Consider the following 18,031-nt stretch of genomic DNA (forward strand, 5'->3'; position numbering starts at 1 on the left):
AAGATCAAAGAGCACAGCCTTTGGTATGGATTGCATCTCAATATAAAGAAAACAAAAATCCTCACCATTGGACCAGTAAACAATATTTTTATCAACGGAGAAAAGATTGAAGTTGTCAAGAACTTCATTCTTCTTGGATCAACTATCAACACTCACTGAAGCAGCAGTCAAGAAATCAAATGGCGTATTGCATTAAGCCAATCTGCGGCACAAGACCTCTTTAAAGTGTTGAAGAGCAAAGATGTCAGCTTGAGGACTAAGGTATGCCTTTCCCAAGCCATGGCATTTTCAGTAATCCCATATGCATGTGAAAGCTGGACAGCTGGCTGTAGAAGAATTGATGCATTTGAATTATGATGTTGGAGGAGAATATTGAAAGTGCCATGGGCTGCCCAAAGAACCAATAGATCCATTTTGGAAGAAGTGCAGCCAGAGTGCTCCTTGGAGGCCAAGATGGCCAAACTTCATCTCTCATACTTCGAACATATTGTCAGGAAGGGCCAGTCACTGGAGAAGTATATCATGTTTGTTAAGGTGGAAGGTCAGAGAAAAAGAGGAAGATCCCCATGAGATGGATTGGCCAAGTGGCAATTATCGATGGACTCAAGTGTGGCAACAGTAGTGAGGCTGGCCCAGGATCAGGCATTGTTTTGTTCTGCTGTGCATAAGGTCGCTATGGTTTGGTACCGACTCGATGGCACCTAACAACAACAATTCATATTGAAACAAAATTTGCTGTGTTCTTATTATATATAAAACAGTACCTGATACATTTGGAAAGATACAAATATGTAGAAGAAATGATTCACTCTCCTCTAAGAGCTAGCAAGAAAAAGTTGAAAACTGATGCCAGCAAGCAGACAGAGGAATATTCGTCAAGCGTCTGTGATAACTTCAGAGACACATAAGTAAATATGGAAGCATACACCTATATATTTTGTAGGTGTCCCTATTCAGCAACTTAGCAGCTTGTGGGCAGTGAGCACTGTGCTCCATCAGGGTGTAGTAGTTACTGTACACCCAAGTGAATAGATGTGAGTGTTTAATGCCCATCCTTTATTCCAGATTAGAAAGGTAGTCAGTCATTCCTGGACTTTAGATAATCTGCCATGGAAACACCTTCAAAAACACTAGAAAAGGCCAGTATTCATAGTAATCCATGCTTGTACTGTGCTTCAGATCTGTTTTCTACTTAGATTTTCAGAAATGCTCTAGGATTTAGCCATAAATTTAAGAAAACCAAATACCTAGTGTTCAGATAGTTCAAGAGGATCTGTAAGAAGTTTTCTTGTTTTCAGTGGAGGCTCATGCTTCATTTCATCATTGAATTTACATCTGAGTTAGGTCATGTGTGAAGTATGTGGGTGTTGGTAGATGGAGAATTTGATTAAATTGTTTTTGTAGAGGTTCGTATGTAAATGCATTTTCTGTAATCTGTAAACTCACTCTTAAGAAACCACCTGGCATTTTTATATTAATACTGAACCCATTGTTATTAAGTTGATTTCAACTCATGATGTTACTGTTGTGAAGTGCCCTGAAGTTGGTTCTGATTCACAGTGGCCCTGTATAGAGTTTCCAACGAGCAGCTGATGGGTTTGAACCACCAACCTTGTGGTTAATAGCAACCATATATATCATTTCTGAGATGATTTATCATTACAGGAACCTTGTGGTTAGCAGCCTAACACCCAACCCACTATGCTATCAAAGCACAATTTCTGATTCAGAGTGCTTGAATTGTGTGTGTGTGTGTGTGTGTGCATTGGTGGCAGTGGGGGAACAGGTGGGGAACATCATTAAGTGGGCAGAAAGGAGAGAGGGTTTAAGAAGCTAACAGCAATGGCTATTTCTGTATTTCACTCCCTTTTTAAAGGTTTGCAAGATGTGTGGTTATTATATATTTTTGTTCAATCTTTATTTTATTACAGTGCGCTTCCCAGGAATAAAAACCTACATTGATCCAGATACATATGAAGATCCATCTCTAGCAGTCCATGAATTTGCAAAGGAGATTGATCCTTCAAGGATTCGAATTGAGAGAGTCATTGGAGCAGGTAAACTTAAAACCTACAGTTTGGAAGACATAACTCTTTAATGATTCTATAACTGGTTAATCTATATGATATTGGAATTCTTAGCAGTTTTAGTCATTAGAGTATAAGTATAATCAATCCTCTTACATTTCTTATGTCATCAAATAAAGTAGAGTAAGCTCCATATTCAATTTCTAAACAATGACAAAATTCACAAAAGTTATTTTTTACATACTATAGACTTCTTTCATTATGGAGATAAATTATAGTGAATCTAGCATGTTTCAGGAATGTATTGGAAAATTCAATTTCAGGAGTTTGTCACAGGTTTACTCAAGTCCTGGCATGTATAGACATATGTTATAATAAGTATGTATAATGGTTATCTCAATGTGCATAAGGAGAAATCTTTGAAGATAAAATTAAGTTTAGTATAGTTTTATATCACTTTATTGAAAATTAGTGATTCTGCTTTATATAGGATTTTTAAATGCTCAGAACAAAATGTTGTCTAACTATTAGGAATAAGAACAAATTTGCTATGACTCAGTCCCCAAAATTTATGCAGTAAATTAGTTAAGGGCAGAGGCTAAGCTGTTGTTACAAAGAGACCCCAGAACAAAGATTTATTCCCCTTCCATGTACTTGACCCAAGGTGAATAGTCTGTGCTGAAAGGTCCTTCAAGAACCTGATTTCTCCTATTCTCTGCTCTGCCTTTTCCTAAAGTGCCATACTTCTTTGCATGAACAAAGCTGGGTCATCAACACATTTGCCTTCCAGCCTGAGGGAAGGAGAAAACCACACACACGAAAGAGTTCAAACTATTTGGCTTTATGTTTAGGGCAAAAGCATGGAACTTGCAAGCAAGTTTACTCATATCTCTTTGGCCCAAACAACCATATGGTCACATTTATCTGTCCGGGCAGTCACGTAATATATTTCCTAAAAGACGAAATATTTTACTAATATAGAGAAGTGAGACTAGATGCCGAGGGAGAGTTGGTCTCCGTAGATACTGATATTTACGTAGTCCTGTAGAGAGAGTAGAACACACCAGAGTGTTGCCATTTCATCCCTGCATTGTGTCTTTGCAAATGTAGAAAGAAAGCAATAGGTTTTCTTTTGTTGCTTTCAAAGCCCTTCTTTTCCAGAAAGATGGACTGCATCATGAAAATGTTGGATCCCATATAAAAAAATCAATTAAAAATTTAAACATAATATTGAAAGTGCAGTGACTTCTAAGCTCAAGTCTTTGTTTGACTGCACAGGACATATGCCTCTAAAGCTTATCAGGCACCTGTTCGATACTACAAGAATCAGTACTATTTCACAGATCCCAGAGGTGTTTGCAATAGGTCTGACATATCATTTCATTCTCTGTGCACTAAGGACTGTATCATCTCCTACACAGCACAGCCTCCTTTGGAGAACAAATGCATGAATCCTATAAGCATAATCCTAATGCTAACCCCCAAAAGACTGCTGTATCAGAATGGTTATGAACCTGGAATGGAACTGGATTCTCTATCCTTTATTGCTGAACAATAACAACAAACAAAAGCAGCAAGCATTAAAGGCAAAATTGAAAAGATTAAGTGTCTTTATTCAACTCGCTTTGGAGTTAATTCTCTTAAAATAGCAAATGAATGGAGGAGAAAGGAAGTTAAATAATTTCTCTTGCACACTATCTTTGACTTTTTTCCTCTGACCCCAGTTGAAAAGAAATGTGTCATTTTGAACAGTAGTTATATTTGAGAGCATATTCTGTTATAGTCTTTTGTGGATAAATGAAACTCCAGTGTCTGAAATTACAATGTTGAGAGACAGTATCAAGTATCTGAACTGTAAACAGTATAAATAAATTAAACCTTGCTTTATTTTTTTATTTTTCAATGAAAGTATAAATTTAGTCCTAATAATACAGGTATACACATACATATATACATACATAAGGAGCTCCGGTAGCATAATGGTTACAAATCAGGTTGCTAACTTCAAGGTCGGCAGTTTGAAACTACCAGCCATTCCATGGGAGAAAGATGAGATGTTCTGCTCCCGTAAAGATTTACAGCCTTGGAAACCCTGTACAGGGTCTCTATGAGTTGGAACCAACTCCACAGCACTTAACAACAACAGCATATACATACATGCATGCATACATGCATACATATACATACATATTCCATCAGGTCTAGCAGAGCTCTAATAAATCATATTGGGATTTCTCTCATTTGGGAAAGTCAGAAATTCTAAGCTATATAGTCATTCCTATACAACTGTGTTTCTTTTTTATCTTTATTCTTCTTGGATTATTTCAATTTTCAAATAATATGTTCAGGTTTCTTTTGTGGTCAATCTTCAGAACCATCATAAAAATGAAGGTACTTTGAGATACAAAGTTTCTGTAACTTTACTTTCCTCTTTGTGCCCACACCTAGTACTGCTCTGTTAATAAGCTCCTTTAGACCACATTCCTAAGACTCTTATATGTGTGGAAAGACCTAGTGAATGTTTGCACATCTCCCACAGAAGCAGTGTGGAAAAAGCATTCTTCAGTTAAACTGAAGAAGAATTAATAGGGTGATATAACATCTGATTATATCACCTTGTTAGTTGCCCACTTTTTACTATAAATATTTTTCTTAGGTTATTATATATTCTTTATTGTTTTTCCATTTAATTTGATTGCTTCTTCTCAGAATTAATTTCCTTGTCATCTATGTACATTAAAGATTCCCCATGTAAATATTTCTTGACTTAAGTAGCCACATAGATACTAAACAGACGTGGGGTGGGATGGAATTACGGAGAAGGGACAAGAGATAGCATAGGAAATAATTGTCATGTGAAAATAATCAGAATCCAATTAAGGAATTGACACTAGGATGGAGAGGGATACTTCGATTCAGAACTCATTCATTCATTGCTGTTGTTATGTGCATTCGAGTTGGTTCTGATTCATAGTGACCCTGTATAGGAATTCCAAGGAGAGGCTGGTGAGCTTGAACCTCTTGCCTTGGGGTTAAAACAGACCCTGCAGTCCAGTGCATTAACCTACAGTGCTACACCAAGTCTGCAAGTTTCTTAGTGAAGAAACATTTTTTTATAGAGCTCTGGTAGCGTAGTGGTTACGAATCGGGCTGTGAACCTTAAGGTCAGCAGTTCGAAATTACCAACCGCTCCGCGGGAGAACGATGAGGCTTTCTGCTCACGTAAAGATTTACACCCTCGGAAACCCTGTACAGGGTCGCTATGGGTCGGAACCGACTCGATGGCACTTAACAACAACAATTGGGAAACGGAGTCCTAGTGGGGTATTGTGGGTTAATGCGCCAGACTGCAAAGCCGTTTGAATTGCAGGGCGGTGCTTTAAGCTCACCACCTGCTCTTCGAAACCCTATACCGAGTGGCTATGGGTCGACTGCACTTCACCGCCACCACCACCACCAAACAAGAATGACATAGTTTTCTCTGACCTTCCACCTTACTAAACATGATATCCTTCTGCAATATGTCCCTCCTGACAATATGTCCGAATCATGAGAGATGAATATTGGCCATGTGTCATCATTAATTTTTTTTAAGTTATAAAGAAGCCAAAAAACAAACTCAGTATTATAAATTTTGAATGATTTGCTGTTGTTGTTGTTAAGTGCCTCTGAGTGGGTTCAGACCCATATAGATCTTGTACAGGGTTTCTGAAGAGCGGCTGTTGAGCTTGAACTACCAACCTGGCGGTTCAAGCTTACTTTGTAGTCCAGCGCATTAACATACAGCTCCACATAGATGGCTAGTATTTGGTTATAAAAGAGATTATGTTAATTAGTTGTTTCATATTGATCATAGATATGTTTATATTCAACTTGCTTTCCACAACTTTTGTTCTGGGATATTCAACTTTATAACAATCCAAATACTGTGATTGACAAAACCTTAGAAATTTTAATTTCTCCAATTATCTAGGATATATATATATATCCCTCATCTTTCATTGTAATGTCTACTTTTTCTACGATTTTTTTCTAGAATATATATATATATTACTATTCTATTTAATAGGGGCAGTTTATCTTTGTTCATCAATACAGGCCTGAATTTCCATGAAAATGCACATTTCCATTTAAATAAAGTGAGCAGCTCTGTTGCATAGGAGATTTCTTTGACTTTTTTGCATCGTAAAATGAAATAACTGTGACCAGAGGACTGTAAAACAGAAATTCCCAGGCTAAACGAGTCAAGTCAGATTAAGATAGAATCATTATTTTACACATATCTCGAGAGATAATGAGAAAACTGGTAAACTGAATTTTAATCATGAGCTGGAAAAGGTCACTAAAAGGCTATCCATTTTTAAGAATAGTACGGAACCTAAATAATTATGAGAAAAACTTGCCTAACAGACTATCTATAATTTTGAAACAATATTCCATTTAAAAAATCATTATTGCGCCTTTAAATTTATAGGGTGCCCTTCTTATATTTGACCTTCCCTCTTTCCTTAGTCTCAGCAGAAATGAATAATATCTGCCTGTCATTCATATTCTATCCCTTTATCTATACATAACTCATTATTGCCTCCACTATCAGCTTTCTCCTCCCTTGGCTTAGTGTCACCATATTTTTTCACTTCCTAGAATAGTCCAAGATGTTTTAACTGTAGGTTTCTCTGCAGTCATCTTCAGGTAAAAGGAAGTCAAAAGGACACACAAACTAAAGAAAGAGATGATTGTTAAATAAGTGATTGATTCGTATTGATATTTTGATCCTGTAAATCCGATCCAAATTTTCAGGAGGTTGTTTGGAAGTTTATAGATGTCCTTTATGATGATGACAACAAATGCTTACCTTATGCGTCTCTTCCAATAACCTTGTCATATCCATATTCTGGTCAGTCTCTTATTTCTAGATTAGAATCTATTTTCTAGGTTAGAATCTATTTTAAATATATATATCTTATACCCCTTATTTTTTTTCATCTTCTACAATTTTATTATTCTTTCTTGCTGCATGAAAATGAAAAATGTAGGTAGTATTCTAAATGTGGCTTCACAATTTGGTTTTACAAGAAGAAACTCCTGTTTTGAACCCATTTCCTATAAATATAGATTAGATGATCTTATCATATGCAGGTTTTTTTCTTGTCCATCAACTTAAAAACTTTTAGGTAAACCCAGATTATCTTCAGTGTCTATTACTGGAAATTCCTTTGTACAACCAAAACATAATGGGATCAACAACAGATCTTAATAAGACCTTTGTGGCTTTTTACTCAAGAATGACATAGTTTTCTAAATCAGTTGAGTAATGAAAAATGGGCTTACCAATTCTCTATCAACATTATGAAATAAATAGGAGAGACACAAACTAAAGCCAGAAAAACCCAAACTTGAGTCACAGCTTTGCTTCGTAATAACTCACTTTTCAGCTATGTAGCATTCTATAATTTGGTTTACTCATCTATAAAATGGAATCATCTTATAATGACATACATCAAGGGTCTACCATATAATAGATGCTCAATAAGCGGGCACAAGTGTGATTATTAAGTTAGAAATAATACAGTTTTCATATTGAGTTAAGATGGCTAAAAAGAATAATAACTCCACACCCAATTCTAGAAGTGGATTTTGACATAAATATTCTACCCATGGCAAATATGAAATTCTATGCCTTATGTACTAGAATGAGAACTCTGATTCTGAGAGGTAGTTGAAAATTAGTAATGAAAATTAAAGTTTCATTTTCTCAGTACATTAACAGCTATACTTACAACATTGACTTTTGTTTTCTTCTTTTTAAATTTTCTTTTTAGATAATGAAACTCAAAATTTTATTTTCCTGTTATCTTCTGAGGTTATATTTATTAAATGTAAGCATTCATAATTGTTTTTCTTAGATGCCATCGAATCAGTACTGACTCATAGTGACCCTATGCACAACAGAATGAAACACTGCCCAGTCCTGGGCTAACCTCACAATTTTTGCCACATTTGAGCCCATTGATGCTGCTACTTTGCCAATGCATCTCACTGGGGGTCTTCCTTTTTCTCTGACCTTCCACCTTACTAAACATGATATCCTTCTGCAATATGTCCCTCCTGACAATATGTCCGAATCATGAGAGATGAATATTGGCCATCTTGGCCTCCAAGGAGCACTCTGGTTGCACTTCTTCCAACACATATTTGTTGGTTCTTTTGGCAGCCCATAGTACTTTCAATATTCTCCTCTAACACCATAACTCAAATGCATCAATTCTTCTATGGTCTTCCTTATTCACTGTTCTGCTTTCGCATGCATATGAGATTATTGAAAATATCATGGCTTGGGTCAGGCTCACCTTAGTCCTCAAGCTGACATCTTTGCTCTTCAACACTTTAAAAAGGTCTTGTGCAGCAGATTCACCTAATGCAATACGTTGTTTGATTTCTTGACTGCTGCTTCCATGAGTGTTGATGGTTGATCCAAGAAGAATGAAGTTCTTGACAACTTCAATCTTTTCTCTGTTGATAAGAATGTTGTTTATTGGTCCAGTGATGAAGATTTTTGTTTTCTTTACATTGAGATGCAATTCATACCAAAGGCTGTGCTCTTTGATCTTCATCAGTAAGTATTTTAAGTCATCTTCACTTTAAGCAAGCAAGGTTGTATCATCTGCATAACACAGGTTGTTAATAAGTCTTGCTCCAATCCTGATGCCAAGTTTTTCTTCATATAACCCAGCTTCTCAGATTATTTGCTCTGTATACAGGTTGAATACAAAAGAATATAACCCTGTTGCACACCTTTCTTAATTCTAAACCATTTAGTGTTCCCATGTTCTGTTCAAACAACTGCCTCTTGGTCCATGTACAGATTCCTCATGAGCACAATTAAATTTTCCAGAATACTCATACTTTGCAATGCTGTCCCTAGCTTGTCATGATCCACGCAATCAAAAGCCTTTGCACAGTCGATAAATCACAGGTAAACATCTTTCTGGTATTCTCTGCTTTCAGCTAAAATCCATCGGACATCAGCAATGATATCTCTCATTCCACGGCCTCTTCTGCATCTGGCTTGGACCTCAGGAAGTTCTCTGTCAATGTATGCTTGCAGCCATTTCTGTATTATCTTTAGTAAAACTTTAGTCACATAAGATATCAAAGATATTGGCCAATGATTTTCACATTCCATTAGGTCACCTCTCTTTGGAATGGGCAGAAATATGGATCTTTTTTCAATTGGTTGGCCAGATAGTTGTCTTCCACATTTCTTGGCATAAATGAGTGAGTGCCTCCAGTGCTGCCTCACTTTCATGAAATATTTCAATTTTTATTCCATCAATTCCTGGTGCCAATTCTTTCAATGCACCTTGGACTTCTTCCTTCAGTATCATTGACTCTTGATTATATGCTACCTCTTGAAATGGTTGAACATCAACCATTTTCTTTTGGTACCATGACTCTGTGCATTCCTTCCATCTTCTTTTGATGCTTTCTGCATCATTCAATAATTTGCCCAGAGAATCCTTCAATAATGAAAGTCAAGGCTTCAATTTTTTTCTTCAGTTCCCGCAGCTTGAGAAATGCTGAGCGTGTTCTTCCCTTTTGGGAAGATCTTTGCACATTTTGTTGTAATATTTGACTTTGTCTTCTTGAGCTGACTTCTGAAAATTTATGTTCAGCTCTTGGACCTCCTCATTTCTTCCATTTGCTTTAGCATCTCTACACTAGAGAGATGCTAACATCCATTTAGATATTTTCCTTCTTTCTTGTCTTCTTAATGGCTTTTTGCTTTCTTCTTGTATGATGTTCTTGTTTTATATTAAGCCATATAATTAGATGAATCTTATAAAGTTTAATAAGCTTTCCTTTTATTTAACCTATCTCTGTATATCTCAATATTCTACATCTTATTTTGGGTGGCATTTACTGTACATTGTTGTTAAGTGCCATCAAGTCAGTTCTGAGTCTTAGTGACCCTGTATAGGGTTTCCAAGGCTTTGAATCTTTGCAGAAGCAGAAAGCCTCTTTTTTCTCCCATGGAACAGCTGGGGTTCTTGACCTGCAAACCTTGTGGTTCTATGTCCAGCACTTATGGTATGAACCCACCATGCTCAAATATGCATTGCTGAATCTTACAAGTTGTCTCATCAGAGTAGCATTCTATAGGTTCTTGTTGAACATTTATATGTAAATGAGTAAATCACTGTGTCTATATGATTATCAACAAAAATCCTACCACAGGGTATAAATTAAAGTATGACACAACTAATATAATATGAAACATACAATGTTTTCAAATAAAAACACAAAAGAAGAAATTTGTAAAAATGCTTTATGAATTATAATTTTGGTACTAACTTGTATTAATAATTTATCTGGTAAATTAGCTAAAATTACAGATTTTATCATATTCTTTTACATTTTCATATGGAAATAGAGAATATAACATAGAATATTACCTTGAGATTTTACTTTTATCAAGTTAGAATAACAATAGAGCACCGTGGTGATGTAGGATAAGCACTGGACTGGAAACTGCAAGGTAAGCAGTTTGAGCCCACCAGTCCCTTTGTGGGAGAAAGATGAGGCTTTCTGCTTCCACAAAGATTTACAACTTCGGAAATACTATACAAGATTACTATGAGTCAGAACCCACTTAATGGCATTTAACAGGAGCCACAAGGATAAGCAGTGAGGGAGCATGTTTTTCATGCTTTTTGGGGACTTTTATTCTGCTTTGTAAATTGCTAAAATATTTGCTGAAATGAAGGTCACTTGGCAGCTATTTTCCAAAAAGTACTCTGGGAATATAAGGGAAGACTGGGTACATCTTATCTGGATTTTTTTTTTTTTTTAAATATTCTTAATGTTAAAGAACAGAAGACCCCACATCAAAGGTAGCAACTTTCTTTAATCCATATACTACTAAAGTATATTAGTTATTCTTGCTGCATAGCAGATTACCACAAAACTTCAACAATAATAATATCTTCACAGTTCTGTAAATCAGGAACTCGGGTATGATTTTACGGCAGCAGGGTCGCTCACAAGGTTGTAATCTAGGTGTGGACCAGAACTGTGGTCTCCTGTGAAGGCTCACCTGGGCAAGATTTTACTTTTCAGCTCATTCCTATAGCTACTGACAGGATACAGTCCCTTAAGGCTTGTTGGACTGAGGGGCTTAGTTCTTCTCAGGATTTCAACTGCAGAATTCTCAATTTCTTAGCATGTGAGTCTCAACAATATGGCAGCTTGCTTCATTAAGTCAAGATCTTCTAGCAATACAGAAGTCATTATCTTTTGTAAACCAATCGTGGGAATGACATTATCTTTGCCATATTCTATGGGCTAAAATTACAATACTAAGTCCTATACCAGGGTCGCTCACTAGGGGGTCAGAACTTAGTCGACAAGAACAACATACTTAAGGGGGGAAGAGCCCTGCCTGGTAGCTCAGTGGTTTACAGGTGTGACTCCTAACACAAGCTCAGCAGTTCAAATCCACCAGTTACTATGGGGGAGAAAGATGAAGCTTTCTGCTCCCATAAGGATTTACAGACTTGGAAACCCTTTACAGTGCAACTGTGAGAGGGAACCGATGGCACACTAGTACCACCAGACTCAAGGGGGAGAAGATTCTACAAGTATGCAAATACCACACAGTGGGGATTATTTTGGGTTATTTTAGAGATCTCTCAACCCTAAATATTAATGTTTCTTTAACCTGAAAGTCAAGTTGGCATGGTCTTTCATTCGGAAAATAATTTAGGGAATAAGTTTAGATAAAAATTGGATCTAGTCCTGAAAGTGGCTTTTGTAAAGAAGTCAAAGGTTGTTTGTGCTCCAGGATTATTTAATATTGCCATACATTCAAGAATGCTACCTAAAAGACCATGTGTGTTCTATATTAGTGAATAGAAAGATATAAGTTAGAGCCATAAGCCTAATTATATAATTCACTATGCCATACTACAAACAGTTTATCTACTATGTGATAATTAGTTGATTGTTCCCATAGAGATACTTGTGTTCTCAATCTAATTGTCTGTGTATTTAACTAATGGCTTTTATCTTTGTATGCTAAGTTATCCATTGCTGTGTAACAAACCATCCCACAACTTAGTGGCTACAAATAACAATCACTTTATTTACTCACAGTTCTGTGGGCCAATAATGAGAGATTTGTCTTCTGGCCTCACCTGGGGTCACTCCACTGACAGCAATCATCTGGGACTCAACTGGATAGCCTTATGTATTGGTCCTTTGGTTGGTGATGGTTGTCAGATAATTGGTCTGGGATCTCAGCTGGGATGGCTTATCTCTGTTTCATATGGCTTCTTTTCCCCAACAAACTAGATATGACCATCTCAGGTCAGTGTTCCAAGCAGATGAGAGCAAGAGTTGTAATGTCTTTTGAAACCTTGGCTCAGGATTCTCACAACATAACTCTGACACAGTATGTTTGTCAAAGTAAGTCACAAGGCCAGCCCAGATTTTATGAAGTGGAAAAATAGATTCCACCTCTTGATGAAAGGAGCAGCAAACTCATATGGCAAAGGGGCATGCATACAGGGCTCAGAGGAGTTAGCGGACATTTTGACAATCTACCATGTAGCTGACAGTTTGAAGAGAGAGAATTATTACTGTTGATGGCAGTGGGCTTGAGTGTTTATAGATAACAGATTGTAGATTTATTTTGTCTCTAAGACCAATATTCCTTTGGACCTCAACATTTTCCTTATTTAGTAACTACTGGATAATTGGCCCTGGGTTAGATATTATGAGGCTTAAAAATGAATAATAAAAGAATTCAGGGTCTAAGAGAGAAACTAAGGAATATACAGTGTCCCTCATATCTGTGGGGGTTTGGCTCCAGGACATGCTCCCCTATGAGTACCAAATTCCGCAGATGTTCAAATCTCTCATTTAAAATAGTATTGTATTGCATCTAATCACACATCCTTTTGTATGCTTTAAATAATCTCTAGATTTCTTATAATACCTAATACAATGCAAATGCTATGTATATAGGATTTTATGTTCCTTGTAGCCTTTGAAGGATAACTTTGACCACTTAATTGCTTTTCAGGAGCCTTGTTTTGTTTAGAATTAGTTTCACTCCAGGTTGGTTGAAGCCCTAGATGCTTGCAGTACAGAAGTATGCTCTTATAGCTATACTCTTTGTAATTCCTACCAAATGACTGGACAGGGCTATGCAAATGTGGGGAGTTTGTAGCCCACCAAGAGGATGGGATATATTGCTAATAATATAAATAATGTACATGACACCCGCGGGGGTGGTTGGGTCCAAGTAAATGGAACTCAATCTAATACAGAGATTGGTCAGTTTGCCATCCTTCTTCATTCAAAACAAGCCATCTCAGAAACAAAAATGGAGGTCTTACTACCATTAAAAAAGAAGAGCTCTGAGTGAAGCACATCCTTAGGACCCCCAGATCCTCCTTCATCTGGGACACAGAGACCTGTGATATTTTAAACAGTGAGAGAAGCAGCAGAACCAAGATCACAAGACAAAGTGGTGAGTTTCCTAGCCCACAGAGCAGGAAAACAGTACTTTTGGGTAGGAATCTTACTTACAGATTGGGGTGCCTCCTGAGCATTTGTCTAGGGAACTATTTGGCTGACATACAGAGGCAAGACTAAGTGCCTGTCAGCTGATACTTACTGACAGAATGGAGTGCATTTGGGACATTATCAACACAGTTAAAGAGCTTTGTAATATTGCCGTAGCAGGGCAGAGGCTAAGGAGCCACGTGGTTGAGAGGCCAAGGACCAAAGGGAGATATGCTTGTGCACATGGCTAAGAAGACACAGTCTCAACCCAAGAACTGTATCCTAAGCAGCAGTCCAAGCTCACAAGCTGCTCCTCAGAAACCCTAAACAGGGTCACTATGGGTCAGAACTGACTCGACAGCACTTAACAACAACAAGCATTTCTGATCCTGAATTGTAACTTGTTAACTTCCCTAGTGAACCCCATAATGGTGAGTTCTGTATGACCATTGTCAGGAATTATCAAACCTAGAAGAAAAGTAGAGAGGGCTACAGGAGGGACAATTGGTGTCAGAATCGATTAAGAATGTTGGAATGTGCTTGCATGTCTAATTTATGCATCATACAGATAGATTTTGCGCTGATGCTGACTTTGCTTCTCCTTCCCCCTTATGAAGGCATAGGGGGTCAGAAGCTACTCCCTGCCATTTTCACAATGTGGTATAGAGGATTGACTATATAATTAATATATAAGGTACTTGTGTAGCTGCAGTGGGAGTCAGAAGAAACTCAACACAAAATCTTAAAGTGCAAAGTTTATTGCTGGCGGCCAGAGTGTCAGCTCAATCCCAAATCACTCTGACTCCCAAGTGAGGAAAGAAACAGGGTTTTATATAAAAACACAGAGTGGTTAAAATAAACAGTCTTGTCTTATTACATGGAGTGGAAAATTCCAGCAGACCCTTATCCTGTAAGTGGGAGTAAACTCACTAATAAACCCTTATCTTGTTTGTATGGATGGGCTAAATTTTTATCCTGTTTGTTCAGGTATCCTTGGGTCATTCTGACCTTCGCAGTTTCTCTGTAAGAAGTTTATTTATTATTTTTCCAGGGGGGGGGGGGTGAGATGGGGCTAGAAGGACTTAGTGGATACCTAATTTAAATGGGGGCTGTTAGTCATGCTATAATACTTGGTGTTGTTGTTAAGTGCTGTCGAGTTGGTATCTACTCATAGTGACCCTATGCACAACAAAGCAAAATACTGCCAGATCTTGCCCTAATCTCATAATCATTGCTATGCCTGAGCCCACTGCTGCTGCCACTGTGCCAATCCATCTCAATGGGGGGGTCTTCCTCTTTTTCTCTGACCCTCCACTTTACCAAACATAATATCCTTCTTCAGAGACTGGTCCCTCTTGACAATATGTCCAAAGTATGAGAGACAAAGTTTGGTCTTCCTGGTCTCCAAGGAGCACTCTGGCTATACTTCTTTCAACACAGATATGTTTGTTCTTTTGGCAGCCCGTGATACTTTTCAATATTTTCCTCCAGCACCATAACTCAAAAGCATCAGTTCTTCTATGGTCTTCTTTATTCACTGTCCAGCTTTCCCATGCATACGAGGTTATTGAAAATACCATGGCTTGGGTAAGGCACATCTTAGTCCTCATACTGACATCTTTGCTTTTCAACACTTAAAAAAGGTCTTGTGCAACAGATTTGCCTAATGCAATATGTCATTTGATTTCTTGACTGCTGCTTCCATGAGTGTTGATGGTTGATCCAAGAAGAATGAAGTCCTTGACAACTTCAATCTTTTCTTCATTTATATGGATGTTGTTTATAGGTCCAGTGGTGAGGATTTTTGTTTTCTTGTAAGGTAAAAAAGGATAAATATGAGCATCAAAAGTGAACAAAATACATTATTTATGGGTCACTATTAAAATTTGAAGGATCTAAAGATTTCTGTATATTAGTAGATCAGATTAAATTAGGGAGGTGGCTTTTGAAACCACACTTCAGAAAGAAGAAATGTCAAGATGGAAACAGACAGCTTAGAGAGAGGGAAAAGTGTTAGAAAATGTGAGGAGACTACAAGAATTAGATAGGGGCATTTCTAAGATATTTTAGAGATTGATAACATTAGTTTTATATTATACCTAATTTCTCTGCAGATTCCAGACTTCCCGTAGTATTGTGATGGTGCAAATGTAACTCTAGCTTGCTACTTTGCTATTAGTTATTATTAGTAACATTTTAGTTTATAATTGAATGAAAAGTTGGAAATGATTAAAGAAAATGAAAATGGTGTTTTGGTTTTATTGAACAAAAGAAAGAAAAGGAGAAATTTTTAGATCTGGATGTATGTGTTTGTGATGTGGTGTGTATGTGCATGATTTTTTTTTTTTAAACCCTAACATGCATGTGCTTATTATAAATAAATGGTTTTTAAGCATGTCCTACAATCTGTGGATGGCTGTAGACAATTTCTTTCATTAATACACTTGTGTTAGTCTTGTTAGAGTGCATTAAAAAAAAAAAAAAAAAAAAAAAAAAGTCCAATCAAAGATCCTTTCCAAAGGGATCCACTGAGCTAATTAATTTCAAGGCAGAGAAGTCAGTTCATAGGTTATGTTGAATGTTTGGGGTACTCGTACGGAGGAATCTTGAGAGGTTTTCTCAAAAAATACAGGTTGATCTTGGGGATTACTATGAAAATGTTTTTAGGAAATTGGAAACCACATCAGTGAAAAAAGGGCCAAGAGATTTGCACCAAGATCTTTTTTTTTCCCATCACTATGCACCTTTTCCTGGTGTGGCACTGTGGGTTAATGCATCAGACTGCAAAGATGTTTGAACTCAAGGTCGGTGGTTCAAGCTCACCAGCTGCTCCTCAGAAACCCTATACAGGGTCGCTATGGTTCAGAACTGACCCAATCGCACTTAACAACAACAACAACAACAACAACAACATGTACCTTTTCATTCTTCAAGGGTAGTAAGGTCTGCCCTACAAGAGTTTCTTTGAGAACCCTTACTCTATCCATTCTACAGTTCTGATCATGGGTCTTCAGAATTTTTTTGTTCCTAAAACTCAAAAAACATTTCAAAGGTATGCAATTTGAGTCTCTCAAGGATGTAAAATTGCTGTTCAACACAGTATAAATGGAGGAGCACAGAATTCTTCAGGAAAGGATTAGAGAGATGGACACATAGCCTTTAGACGTGTATAGAACTAAATGGTGGATATGTTGAGAATAAATCACAAGTGCTACTTGTGTTCTCAATCTAATTGTTTGTATAATTTACTAATTTGATCATTTTTATTTAATTATAGTTTTATTTTAGCTCCATAGTCCTGGTGTAGCCCAGTAGGATAGACACTGGACTGCTAACCACAAAGTTGGCAGTTCAAACCTACCAGTAGTGCCTTGGAAACCCTATACGGGGTTACTATGACTCAGAACCGACTCATCAGACTTAACAACATGATTTTATAGCAGTGTTATTTTACTTGGCCACATATGTACATAGGCATATATGTATACATGTAGCAGGGGATGGTAGGGCACAGAAAGAGAAATTACCTGCTGTGAAATCTGTTAACTGTTATCCAGATATTTACATTGATAAATTTCAAAAGAATGTAAACTGGAAATATATGTTATGCCTGTGAGGGGAGCAGGGTGTGAGCCAAAAGCTAAAGTCAAGGATGTCATATTTGACAGTATTCAATACACTCTACAAAGATGACTTGTTTTCAGTTACTTTTTAGGTAATATGCTGATGTGGTTGCTCTTATGATTATGATGATCATACTATTGAATACGTAGATGAGGGAGAATCAAACTGTTCAATATCCAGTTGAAGGCTCAGTACTCACACCATGAAGCACCTATAAAAAGTAGTCTTCTTTGTGGAAGTTTCTATCAAATGTAAGACTCTTTTCTTAAAAGTTAGTATTTGTCATTTTATTACATAAGGAGCTCTGGTAGCATAGTGGTTACAAATCAGGCTGCAAACCTTAAGATCAGCAGTTTGTAACTACGAGCTGTTCTATGGGAAAAAGATGAGTCTTTCTGCTCCCGTCAAGATTCACAGCCTCAGAAACCCTGTACAGGGTCGCTATGAGTCAGAACCGACTCCACAGCACATAACCACCATCACCATTCCTTGATTAGAGTCCTGGTATGGCATTGTCGGATAAGCACTGGACCACAAGGTCAGTTTGAACCACAGTGTTGGGGGTTCAAACTCACCAGCCCCTCCACAGAACTGACTTGACGGCATTTAACAACAATTTCCTGATTATTATGAAGAAAGGCCTTAATATCATCAGTAGGCTATATGTAAATCATAGATATTGTAGTTAAGTTGTTAAGTGCCATTCCGGTTCCGAGTTTGTCAACCTTATATAGGGCTTCTGAGTAGAGGCTGGTGGGTTAGAACTGCCAACTTTGTAGTTAGCAGTCTAGTGCTTATCCAATAGCATG

General features: G+C 37.2%; 1 protein-coding gene across 1 annotated transcript in view; it reads left to right on the plus strand.

The window, feature by feature from the left end:
• The window catches only part of EPHA6 (EPH receptor A6), an 837,864-nt gene that overhangs the window by 444,110 nt on the left and 375,723 nt on the right, over positions 1 to 18,031 (plus strand). Inside the window, exon 8 of the mRNA XM_006868630.1 lies at positions 1,932 to 2,057. Coding sequence (XP_006868692.1) covers positions 1,932 to 2,057 — 126 coding nt within the window. The remainder of the gene's footprint in view (positions 1 to 1,931; positions 2,058 to 18,031) is intronic.

This window comes from Chrysochloris asiatica, unplaced genomic scaffold (genome assembly GCF_000296735.1).
Source record: "Chrysochloris asiatica unplaced genomic scaffold, ChrAsi1.0 scaffold00120, whole genome shotgun sequence".
Classification (NCBI taxonomy): domain Eukaryota; kingdom Metazoa; phylum Chordata; class Mammalia; order Afrosoricida; family Chrysochloridae; genus Chrysochloris; species Chrysochloris asiatica.